Source organism: Camelina sativa, chromosome 5 (genome assembly GCF_030686135.1).
Source record: "Camelina sativa cultivar CO46 ecotype springtype chromosome 5, ASM3068613v1".
Lineage (NCBI taxonomy): Eukaryota > Viridiplantae > Streptophyta > Magnoliopsida > Brassicales > Brassicaceae > Camelina > Camelina sativa.
Genome location: NC_141884.1, coordinates 36,504,338 through 36,516,613, shown reverse-complemented (window position 1 = coordinate 36,516,613; position 12,276 = coordinate 36,504,338). Strand labels below are relative to the sequence as shown.

At 37.3% G+C, this 12,276-nt stretch overlaps 3 protein-coding genes across 4 annotated transcripts; 2 read left to right on the top strand and 1 right to left on the bottom strand.

The window, feature by feature from the left end:
* The first annotated feature begins 4,548 nt into the window (after nucleotides 1–4,548).
* LOC104787927 (phosphate transporter PHO1 homolog 1) lies at nucleotides 4,549–9,100 on the top strand. The gene is made up of 12 exons (XM_010513588.3): nucleotides 4,549–5,279; nucleotides 5,364–5,667; nucleotides 5,810–6,249; nucleotides 6,338–6,409; nucleotides 6,573–6,702; nucleotides 7,003–7,126; nucleotides 7,226–7,475; nucleotides 7,566–7,715; nucleotides 7,799–7,951; nucleotides 8,048–8,326; nucleotides 8,468–8,604; nucleotides 8,702–9,100. The coding sequence occupies exons 1-12, from the start codon at nucleotides 5,055–5,057 to the stop codon at nucleotides 8,790–8,792; spliced, it is 2,355 nt and encodes a 784-aa protein (XP_010511890.1). The 5' UTR covers nucleotides 4,549–5,054; the 3' UTR covers nucleotides 8,793–9,100.
* Nucleotides 9,101–10,055: 955 nt separating this feature from the next.
* Nucleotides 10,056–11,061, top strand: LOC104787925 (uncharacterized). 2 transcript variants are annotated; one of them, XM_010513585.3, is made up of 4 exons: nucleotides 10,056–10,260; nucleotides 10,377–10,506; nucleotides 10,587–10,721; nucleotides 10,829–11,061. In XM_010513585.3, exons 1-4 carry the CDS (start codon nucleotides 10,100–10,102, stop codon nucleotides 10,931–10,933), a joined length of 531 nt encoding a protein of 176 aa, XP_010511887.1. In that variant the 5' UTR covers nucleotides 10,056–10,099; the 3' UTR covers nucleotides 10,934–11,061. The 2 variants fall into 2 exon arrangements, with proteins under 2 accessions (XP_010511887.1, XP_087307280.1); XM_087451154.1 differs by having other exon boundaries at nucleotides 10,078–10,260; nucleotides 10,383–10,506.
* On the bottom strand, nucleotides 11,018–12,183 carry LOC104787926 (lysine-rich arabinogalactan protein 19). The gene is made up of 2 exons (XM_010513587.3): nucleotides 11,317–12,183; nucleotides 11,018–11,230 (listed from the first exon to the last, which is right to left on the bottom strand). Exons 1-2 carry the CDS (start codon nucleotides 11,992–11,994, stop codon nucleotides 11,135–11,137), a joined length of 774 nt encoding a protein of 257 aa, XP_010511889.1. The 5' UTR covers nucleotides 11,995–12,183; the 3' UTR covers nucleotides 11,018–11,134.
* Between the last annotated feature and the right edge of the window lie 93 nt (nucleotides 12,184–12,276).

Below are 12,276 nucleotides of genomic sequence, written 5' to 3'. Positions count from 1 at the left end.
TATAGTGTATGCACATTCAATGCCATCCATCCGAATGGCTGCCCTCAAAACGTACTTCAACCGCGTGCATAAAGCTTCTTGAGCATCCTGTGCTTTGAAAAATTTTCTTCCCTAAAATATCAGGCAGAAAATATTTCATGAAATTTTTTTACTAAGATCAGCAAGACAAAACTATGTAGGATTATTCCATCAAAATATGGCATCTAAGCCCAACTTTTAAAAAATATATATATTTTACAATGTGTCATGAAAAAATGGAAAAGAAAGAAATATTAAATTGAAGTGTTTGTTCCCTTAATTAGTTGTACACAAGTCTCAAAATATTTGTATTAGCTCATATATATGTACAATTAAGTCTCATAATATTTGTTATCTAATTCTATAACTGTAGAACTAGTTGAGCGGATTTATTGAAAATATTACTTATAATTTTACTATACAACATACAAAATCGGCTCAACTAATTCTCATAATACTAGGTAACCGATCCGCTCTATGTGCGGGATAAATTGATTTAAATAAAATATTATGAATAAAATTATTATTTGAGATTTAAGATTTGTTTGTATTAAACAAAATCTGTAAGTAAAATTTTTTTCGTTTATTCAAAATTGTGTTTATTTTCTGTAAAATATGTTTTACCCGTGAAATATTTGAACTTAGAAAAGAATTTTTAAGTGATGTAGAAAGTTTTGATGCTTTTTGTGTTTCTAAAAATCAAATTCCCATATTTTACATTTCATATTATTATCTATATCACTATACCATTAAATAAATAAAATAATATTTTTTAGACTAACTAATTTAATTTAAACTAATCCTAAGTTTAAAAATGCAATGAGAAAAATGATAAGTGGTAAATAAATGAATAATTTTATTTCTTGTTTGTGAAATGTAATTTATTTTTAATAAGTAAATAGGTTATATAACCTGGTGATGGTGATTTCCTACATGGTGAATATTTTATTTCACTACAAGAAAACATGGTGAAATAGATCATATATGATTGTCTCGATGGTCGAGAAAAGTGGTCGAGACAATCTGTCGAGATGGTCGAGAAAAGTGGTCGAGACATTCTGTCGAGTGTCGAGAAAATTGGTCGAGGAAATCCATCGAGAGAATCGAAGGAATCAAAAATGTTCGAGAAACGCTGAGAGAACCAACGATGTCCGAGGCATCGAGAACATTGTCCGGTTATTGGTCGACAGAGCCAATAGCATCCGAAGCATCGAGAGAATTGTCCGGAACTGGTCGAAGGATTATCGACGATGGTCGAGAATTGTCGAGAGTGCCGATAGTTGCATCCGAGCGATATCGAGAAAATTCGAGGATTGTCGAAGGCGTGGGACAAGGAGGACGGAGCTGGTCGAGAAATTGCGGAAAATATATTTTCCCAATGAACTGACCAATCACCTTACATGCAAGGCATGCACAAATAATTTTTGTGGTTTAAGAAGAATGGCGCGAGGAGATTGGGCGGTGTAATGCACGCGCCACATGCAGCCAAACTTTTGCCATTTGTCCAATTCCACTAAGGGAAGAGGAAGAGAAGTCGAGCCTATAAATAGGGGCTTAGTGGCTTCATTTGAGAAATTTCTCTCATTTCTCTCATTCCACTCAAAAGAAAAGCTTGCTTCTCTCTCTAAATCTAGAGAGAGAGTGTCGAGAGAGAGAGAGAGAGTTTGTCGAGAGAGAGATTGCCGAGAGAGTTGAGGGAGATCGTCGAAGGAGATCAAGCGAGGTGCTGCTTGTGTCGACAGAGATTGTCGAGGGAGTCGAGGATCTGCGGTGAAGCTGATCGAGAAGCTGTCAAGTGCGAAGGAATTGTCTGATCCGCGGTGCCGTGAAGTCCAATCATCATCGATCACATCAAGGTGAGTTCTGCGGTAATTATTTGTTGCATGTAGACTAGATTCTTGGTAGAATCAGTTAAATTGTTGCATGCATAAACTTGGTAAGATTCACGCTAGATTCATGTTAAAGATTACATCGAATTTGAGCTAGGAATCACCATGCAAGACTTCAAGTGAATTTGGTTGCAGTTTAAGCAATTTTGGCTTGCATAAAATTTGGGTTTAGTCGCATGCATGATCGAACCTAGTTTTACTTGAATTTATTCTTGTTGAAAACCGGTTTCATGCATGATTAAATGATTAAGTATTTTGCAATATATTGCATAATTTTAATCAAGGTTAGGACATGCTTAAATGAACCTTAAAGATTTAAATGTTTAAATTGAATAGGTTGCATGCGATTTGAGAGTTGAAGTAGTTAGAAATTTTGATTGCTTAAAAAGGGTTGCATGCATGATTTAAACTTGGTAAAGTTTATTTGCAATTTTTATTGCATAAAATCGGATGAGGTTATTGCATGTTAAATGAACTTAAAGGGATTTAAAGGAATTAAATCATTTGGCTTTGCATGCATAATTTGTACTTGAGGATTTAAAAGGGAGTTAAATCATGAACGGTTGCATGCGTATTAGAACTTGTTGCATTAACTTGCTTAAGTTGATGATATTGTTGTATGCATGTAGAATAATCTTAAGTTGCTTGATTTATTTTCTTGCTTCTTGTTGATTATTCCATGTTGGTTGTTCTTGCTTGATTGCTTGCATGCGTATAAAATAATCCTAAGTTGCTAGATTTATTTTTCTCGCTTCTTGTGTGATTAACGCATGTACTTTTCTTGCTTGATTTCTCGCATGCGTGCTTGGTTAATCAAAGCTCGAATTGTGGTGGTGTTTTATTTTAGCTAGTCTCTTGAATTTGTTTCTTGAGTCTTAGCTAGTGTAGTGTGTCGATAATTCTGGTTCCATAAGCGTGTGTCACGCGTGAGTTCCCGACGACCACTCACGCGGGGACACTGTTACGGCTGGCTAGCTACCAGCGTAACCGCTACATGACGATGTAGCTAAAGGTGGGTTCATGCTGGTGACCTTTGTGGTCTCGGCATGGGAGATGGTACGGAACAGAACAGATTATCGAAGGGCCCTAGGTGTAAAGAGTTAGAGCATTCAAGTATTCCTTGTCTGAGTCTATTCGTCTTTACATGCGTTTGTTGTCTAAGAGTTAGGATAGTTCAAGTATCCCTTGTTTATTCTAGTCATCTTAGAAAGTTGCGATTGGTACAAGAGTCTAAGTGTTCTTTAGTCGTCTTGTGTTGGGTATAGCGATGTCTAGATCATCAAGTCAAGTCGTTGGATCTAACTTTTCTCGCTTGTGTATGGTTTAAATTGCTTCCGCTATGGCTTTTGTTGCGTTGCTTTGATTACTTGCTAGCTTGTTTGCCTTGCTTGTTTTCTTTGCTTGCCGGGGTAGTTGGGTTGGGAAGTTAGTATCCTGTTTAGGAGAAAGGGGTACCCAGGCTCACTGAGTAATCTTAGATTACTCATGATAATATTTTGGTCTTGCAGGGAAGCCTAAGCGAGTTTAGAGCCGGAGCAAACATTAGGGTACCGGATAGGGTTTTACGTGTTCTTTGTAAAATCCTATATTTTGAAAACGGTTATAATTATTTTCCCGACTATCTTTATATATTTTCGATAAATTATTTTATTAAAGTGATATATACGGTTTTCAGGAAAACATGGCAAGTTGCAAACGATACTCGGCCTTGTCCGGGCCAACACAACGCGTGCTGTGGGACGCAAGGGTTGCAAAGCCTAAGCGAACCTCGGCCGTGGGCGGAGTCGCGTCCAGGAGGACTGGTCGGGAAGCTGCAGCTTCCGTCCCTCGACCGGACCACCAGGGTGCGGTTCCCACAACAAGTAGCGTTTCGGCGCCGTCGAGACAATCTGTCGAGATGGTCGAGAAAAGTGGTCGAGACATTCTGTCGAGTGTCGAGAAAATTGGTCGAGATGGTAATGAAATATATTTTTAGATTTAATAGTTGATTAAATATTTTATTTTTAAATACTAATAGGAAAAAACATTGGCTCATAATATTTCAATATATTTATGTAAATAGTAATGAGAAGTAGACGATTTATTAAAAGAAGTACAGGAGCTCTGTGAGCGCGACAGCTCAGCTTTTTTGTGAAAGTGTTTAGTTATTAATATACCAGGGATACTTATTTGCTCACCTAATTCTATACTATAGTTGTTTCACCCAAAAACATTACCAAGTTTGAGATGTTATTTAAAATCTACTGATACAAATACAATTCTATTTTCCTTAATTAATGCTGTGACATATCGTCGCCACTAAAAATCTAGCACTAGACAAAAAGGAAAAGCTTGTTATCAAAATGATTGCATTGTATTTGTTATTGTATTTCTGGAAGTAGATTTTAAAGAACATTAATCAATGTTCTGATTGGCTATAACCAACACTACCTGACTGCTATAACATGGTTTGGCAGCATCTGCAATTGTAATATGAAACTATTCTATCAAATTTTTGATTGGTAGCTCTTTTCTTCTTTTATTTGATTCTTTAAGATTTCTATGTTTTCAAAATTTTCATTATCCTCCGGAAAGATGTAGTGGAAATCGAGCTGGTCCAATCCGTGTATACCTTTTGTGACTCTAGGCACCTAATTTCCTTGGTCCATTTTTTTCTACACAAAAATATTAACCAAATTACAATCTACTTACTATTTCTGGTCTCCCCTTGGCAATACCTAAACTACCCTCTTTGGTTCATATAGTTCATTGTACAAGCTTCACTCTTGGATGAAACATTCTGAGTGGTGAGAGAGGCATATGAAGCTCGGCGGCCGAAGGAGGATCAGTGAATATATTCCGGTGAGAATCAGAGGGTCCCACTCGAGACAAGATTTACCTCCTAAAAAGCACAAGTGGAAGAAGCATAGGATAAAATTAGTACATGAAGTTGGGTTTCAAGAAGGATATTTGAGAATGTGCTTTGTGAGGCATCATCAGTAGAAGCAAGCAAGCCGGTCAAATATATTCTTCTTTTTTTTTTCTTTTGCCTTTTCTTTGGTCACTATAAAACAAATCTCAGCTTCCTCTCTTGGCCTACACTCACAAAACAAACACTCTCTTCTTCATTTGTTCTTTTGAGTTTACGGACTTAAAAGAGAAGAAGCTATGGTGAAGTTTACAAAACAATTTGAGGGGCAGCTCGTTCCGGAATGGAAAGACGCCTTCGTCGATTACTCCCAGCTGAAGAAAGACCTCAAGAAAATCCATGTGTTAAACAATGGAGTTGAGAAGAAGCACACAGAAACTTCTCTCATTAAAACCATTAAGTCCTCTTTAGGAAAGCTTTCCCTTTTCGGTAACAAGGAGCGAGAACGATCTAGTACCATCCATGTACTAATATTAACCTTTGTGACATTTATTTATCAACCATTCATGGGTTCGTTGTGTTAATGACTTTGATGCTTTCTGAAATAGGTTCATAAGAAGCTTGCTTCTTCTGGAAGTAACAATGACGTGTATGAGACGGAACTGCTGGAGAAGATTGCTGATGATACTGATGCTGCAAAAGAGTTCTTCGCGTGTCTAGACACCCAGCTTAACAAAGTGAATCAGTTCTACAAAACAAAGGAGAAAGAGTTCTTGGAAAGAGGAGAGTGTCTGAAGAAGCAAATGGAGATACTCATTGAGCTCAAAGAAGCTTTCAAACAAAAGCACGCCAATGGAGAGTCTACTCAAGAATCAAAAGAAGACGATTCCATATCATGCACCATCTCTTGCGGTAATAAGAAGATAATATTTTAAAAGACCTGCATTTTTTAATAAAGTAGACCTTTAAATATACACAAAAACAAAAGCTCTTTTAAGTTTATTTAATCTTAAAATTCACTAGTTAACTATAATTTGCTCTGTTTTGGATACAGAGGAAGACTCTGTTAGAAACAGAACAGAACAAATGCAAGTTGAGGAATCTTGCTTAGAGGAATCGGAGGATAATGGACCAGAAGCATTGGAGTCTCCAAGATCAGAAGAACCGATCAAAATCAACAACGAGGACTCGAAGCTGACAACGGGTTCTGGTCGGGTTTTCAGCTGCCAAGGGAAGAATGTCAAGATAAAGATTCCATTGACCAATCCCTCTCGTACATTCTCAGCCATCAGTTACTTGATAAACCAGTCTTCATCGAAAAAATACGGACCAGATGGAGGAAATAAGCTGCAAATCAGCAAGAAGAAACTAAGCCACGCCGAGAAGATGATAAAAGGAGCTTTAACAGAACTCTTCAAAGGGCTAAACTATCTCAAAACTTACAGAAACTTGAACATGTTAGCCTTCATGAACATTCTCAAAAAGTTCGATAAGGTAACCCTTAATTCCAAACATGATTCTTTCAACTCTTTTTTTCTTTTATTTTAATTGAGACTAAGTGACTAATACTTTTATGTTTTAGGTAACTGGAAAACAAATCCTTCCAATCTATCTCAAAGTTGTGGAAAGTTCTTATTTCAACAGTTCAGACAAGGTAACTCAAAAAAATCTACTGTCTCCTTTGTTGTAAAAGTTAGCTTAAGCGGAAAATCGAAACCTACACTATTGTCTTGTCACTTTATTATTTTGGTTTTGTAATAATATGAAGAAAAAAAAAGTTAACCAACATAGCTTGTCATAATCTTGGGACATAACAGGTGATAAATCTATCTGACGAAGTTGAGGGATGGTTCATCAAGCACTTCGCTGGAGAAAATCGTAGAAAAGCGATGAAATATCTGAAACCGCACCACCGTAAAGAGTCTCACTCTGTCACCTTCTTCATTGGTGAGATTTGTTTTTTTGCTTTTTACTTTTTAAAAAATATTTACCTGTTTAGATGTTGTGACATTTTTATTTTGCACTTGCCAAACACAAAATCTTTTTCAGACTAACAAAATAAAAAAGGCTTTGGACCCATACACATTAGGATTCCACAATGTAACCTTTTAGTCTTTGAGTTCTCGGTGGACAACTAAGAGCGTCATGTTGTGTTATACTCTCTGTTGCATATCATTATCTTGTCTGCTAAAGAATCTTTTGGAGATTTATAATAAAAATCTATCTTTGTTTGATCTCTATATTCAGGTCTTTTCACTGGTTGCTTTGTTGCGCTTCTTGCTGGCTACATCATTGTGGCTCATCTAACTGGAATGTATAGACAACACTCTGAGAACACTTTCTACATGGAAACTGCATATCCTGTGCTTAGGCGAGTGATCTAAATAAAAAAGCTTATAAAACCTTATGATTAATAGAAGAAATAATTTAGTCAATGGAAGCTAATGCTAGTTTATCTTCTTTGATGCAGCATGTTTGGACTCTTGTTTCTACACTTATTCTTATACGGTTGCAACATATTTTTTTGGCGAAAAGCGAGGATAAACTATAGTTTCATCTTCGAACTTGGGTCCCAAAATGAGCTCAAGTACAGAGATGTTTTCTTGATATGTACCGCGTCAATGTCTGCCATAGTCGGTGTTATGTTTGTTCATCTATCACTTCTTGCGAAAGGTCACTCCTTTCGACAAGTTCAAGTGATCCCTGGCCTTCTATTACTGGTAATTAACAACCACTAGTCACTCTCATCATGTTTTTTTTTTCTTTTGTAAATTTGTAACCTAAATTTGTTTACTATTTTCTTTTTGCAGGCCTTCTTGTTAATACTGATTTGTCCCTTGAACATTTTCTACAAATCGAGTCGTTACCGGCTTATATCAGTCATTAGAAACATAGTTTTTTCGCCTCTTTACAAAGTCGTGATGCTCGATTTCTTCATGGCTGATCAACTTTGTAGCCAGGTAATACCTTAAATCACATTTCAGTAGACAGAAACAGAGTTAAGAAAAATATGGTCTTTGACAATGGATTTAATATCTCGCAGGTACCGATGTTAAGGAACCTAGAATACATAGCCTGCTACTATATAACTGGTAGCTACGCAACACAGGACTATGGGTACTGTATGAGAGTCAAATACTACAGAGATCTCGCCTATGCAGTTTCCTTCCTACCATACTACTGGAGAGCAATGCAGGTATATTATCCTAAACATCATTGCTTCTTACACAAGTTTGTTTCCTTCTCTCCCAAGTTAGGAGAAAATACTGACAAAAAGTATTCTGATTCACAGTGTGCAAGAAGGTGGTTTGATGAAGGTGAAACGAGCCACCTAGTGAACCTAGGGAAGTACGTGTCAGCGATGTTAGCCGCTGGAACCAAAGTGGCTTACGAGAAAGAGAGGAGCATCGGTTGGCTCTGCCTTGTAGTGGCTATGTCAAGTATAGCTACAGTTTACCAATTGTATTGGGACTTTGTAAAAGATTGGGGTTTACTTCAACACAACTCCAACAACCCTTGGCTTAGGAACCAACTCATGCTTCGCCAAAAATCCATTTACTACTTCTCTATGGTACAGATCCAAACCTTTATCACCCAAATGCACACATAAGTCTTAACAATATATATGAAGAAAGAAAACAAAACTAGTGAGAACAATTTTGATTTGCTTTCTCATACTTATGCTTTGCGATTGTCTCTGATTCTTTTGTAGGTTCTAAATCTTGTGCTGAGGTTGGCATGGTTACAAACAGTTTTGCACTCAAGTTTTGAGCATGTAGATTACAGAGTAACAGGATTGTTCTTGGCTGCTCTTGAAGTCATTAGGAGAGGACAATGGAACTTTTACCGGTAAAAATTAATCTCCATTTTTAAGGATCTTTTATTGGAATCAGATTCAGGAAATATATACTGATGCTTGTGTGGACAAAAACCAAAACATATGCAGATTGGAGAATGAGCATCTAAATAATGCAGGCAAGTTTAGAGCTGTAAAGACAGTGCCGCTTCCTTTTAGAGAAGTCGACGAAGAAGACTGACCTCTGATCTGATCTGATCGATCATCATTGTTAACTTTGTCAGAACAATATGAGAAGAAGGGGAAGAGAAGGATTTGTTCTTTCTTGATCAACCATATTTTGTGATCAACGATCAAGAATCTTCAAACTATTATTATTATTCTTGTCCAAAAATTAGTGTAACTAAACAATCTTACTCCCCCTCTGTTTTCTCATTGTGCATCACCATGTAATTGTAGGCAAAAAAAAAACAAAAAACAAGAAATAAAGAGTTCTATCTTAATTTCTTAACCAAAAAAAAATAATGCTACAAACTGCTTTTTTTTTTCTTTTTTCTTGTCATGTTGTATTTTTATACAAGAGTCTAAATTATTAAATAGAGACTAAGATTTAAAATTTTGGATTTACAGCTTTGGTATTTTTGATATTCCATTTTATTAATTTGAGTCATTAGTAGTTTAGTAGACATGATAATGACAGTATATAACAAAAAAAACTCAACAAAAAAAAATCCATAGGGTGGGCATTTAAATCGAACCGACCCGAACTCAAACAAACCCAAACCAAACTCAATCCTACACTCCAACCATTCGGTTATGTTTCTTCTCAACCCAAATGGTTCGGTCTAATAACCCAATGTGTTTTTTAAATTAATTAATAATATTATTAAAATTATAAATATGTGATCTTATCTATTACCATTTGCATTTGGTTGTTATATTACTTTATTTTAACTTTTCTAATAAAATTAACTAAATATAAACATAGATTTAACTATATTTAATATCAGGAATTAATTTTATTTTTCTATCTTTTCTAATTTATTTGATTAACTAACTATTATAAAACCATAATAAATTTTATTTTGTTACATTAATTGATTTTTAAACCAAATTAAAACCGAACCAAACTAAAACCAAACCAAACATAAACCGACCCGAACACAAACCAAACCAAACTAATTTCGGTTGAATTTGGTTAGAATTTTACCAAAACCCAATAAACCAAACTGGACCTAAACCGGACCTGAACTTAAACCGAAATACCCACCCCTAAAAAATCTTATATATCAAAAAAATTACACATAGGTATCTGATTTCTACTTCGGTTTACTAATTTACCAAATAGACTTCAAAATTATTTGGAAATTAGTTCATCTACAAAATTGTGAACTATAAGAATTTTTTTAATTATTATTATACACGTGACTGTATCTGAGACGTTGAAATCAACGGTAGAGATGTTTCCGTGGTAAAGCTACCACTTTTACTAGTTTAAGTTGGGGTCCAACAGAACAGAGTGAGAACAGAACAGAACAGACGGAGAACATGGCGAATACTACCGCCCGTTGGTCACCGGTTTTGGCTCCAATCTATTCTCCGGTAAGTGGTAACACAAAGCCAATCAGTGTACGGTTCTCAGCTTCTTTCTACAAGCCGTCTCTTCCGTTGTTCAAGCAGCAAAACCCTATATCGACGACTCTACACAGGTCCCAAAGCTTTGATTCTCTTCTTCTTCATCACGTTTCCTTTCATGGGTCTGATCTCATTTTGTATTCCCCTCTCGTATATCTCCGAAAGACTCATCCTTTTACTGTTTCTACAGGTCGAGAGCTGCTCGTGTGACAGAGGTAGTAGCAGCACCCAAGCAAAGGAATCGATCATTCTCTATTTTTGCGTCTCTTACTGATGATTCTAAGTTAAAACCAGAAGAGGAATCAAATGATTCCGTAGAGGTAATAATCAAATTGGGTCTTTTAATGATGTTTGTGTCCATGTCTTTCTCGCTGAAGCTTTGGTTCTTGTTGTTATGCAGGGTCAGGTTGCTTCTGTGGATACTAAACTACCGAGAAGAAGTTTGCAATTGGAGTTTACTTGCAATTCATGTGGAGAAAGAACTAAGCGGCTTATCAATAGACATGCTTATGAACGTGGCCTTGTCTTTGTTCAGGTGTGTCTTTGATTCTGCTTCCCAGTTTGTGCACACCACATGTTTGCTTAATTGTCCAAGAGAGATGCTTTGGTTTGATTAATTGCTTTTATTATTTCCTTTTGCAGTGTGCAGGATGTCTTCAGTATCATAAACTGGTTGACAATCTTGGTGCCATTGTTGAGTACGACTTCCGTGAAACCTCCAAGGATTTGGGTACTGATGAAGTTTGATACGCTACTTCGAATGTTGAATTAATTTTTTTGTTCCTTTTCTCAGATATGTTCGTTTAGGCATGATATAAGAACTAGAAGCTATTTTTCCACAAAGAATACAAAAGAATATATTATTTTTGAATCAATGTGTTGGTATACATGGGGAAAAATGTAGCTGCTCGGGTTGATACATTTGTTATATCATGAGAGATAGAAAGTTTAAGCTGTCATAGCCAGTAGACAGAGAATTCCCAGTGCGGTATTGACCCACATTCCTACTCTTCCTTCTAGCTGATTCAATGCAGTTCCTCCATTCTGTAAACCAGAATTTAAAGAAAGTTACAATCATAGTATGAAATTGTTGTTCTTTCAAGATTGTTGTTCAGTATGAAATTTGTTACCGTGTCTGGCGATGGTGCTGGAGCTGTGTCTTGGGAATCTGTTACAACTGGAGGAGATGGAGGGCTCGGGGGAGTTGGTGCTGGAGCTGGGGCATGGTGATGCCTTTTGTGTTTGTGCTTTCTCTTGTGCTTGGCAGGAGCTGGTGCTGGTGGTAAACTTATTGGTGTAGGCGCTTGTGCTGGAGGTGATGAAGCTGGTGCAGGTGGTGGTGAAGCTGGTGCTGGAGGTGGAGATGCTGGTGCTGGTGGTGGTGAAGCTGGTGCCGGTGGGGGAGAAGCCGGAGCTGGAGGTGGTGACACAGGTGGTGGTGAGATGGATGGAGCTGAAACGGGTGGGCTTTGGGGTGGCTGTGGTGGCGGAGTTGTGGGGCTGCTTACTGGTGCAACTTTTGGAGCCGGTGATGAAGTTGGAGTAACTGCTGGCGGTGGTGTAACCGGGGATGCTGGTGGCTTAGTAGCTGGAACGGGTGGAGCAGTGGTAGTTGGAGGCGGAGCAGTGGTAGTTGGAGCCGGAGTAGTCGTGGTTGGAGGCGTAGCAGCTGTGGTTGGAGGAGTAGCAGCGGGTGTTGCAGGCGTAGATGTTGCCGGTGATGCAGCAGGTCCTTGTGCATTGACATTAACGGGAGAGAGGAGAGCAGAAGCTAAAAGAAGTGACCAAATAATTGCATTTGAATCCATTGTGTTGAGAAGGAAGTTGCAGGAAACAATTGCCTAAGTTATCGTGCATATAAACAACTGTGGGATGTTGAGATTTCTTAAAGTAAATGATAAAGTTTGGTGCAACGATGAGTTAGGTGATTTAAGAGATCAAGTCTTCATCAGAATGCTACGTTGCTTCTAATTTCGTGCCATTAATACGTACTTATCATATAACTGTCCCCAATAATAATTAGCATTTTTAATAAAACGTGTTAATCATCAACTAAATGGGACCGATGCTTCCCTTGGACCTATAAAATT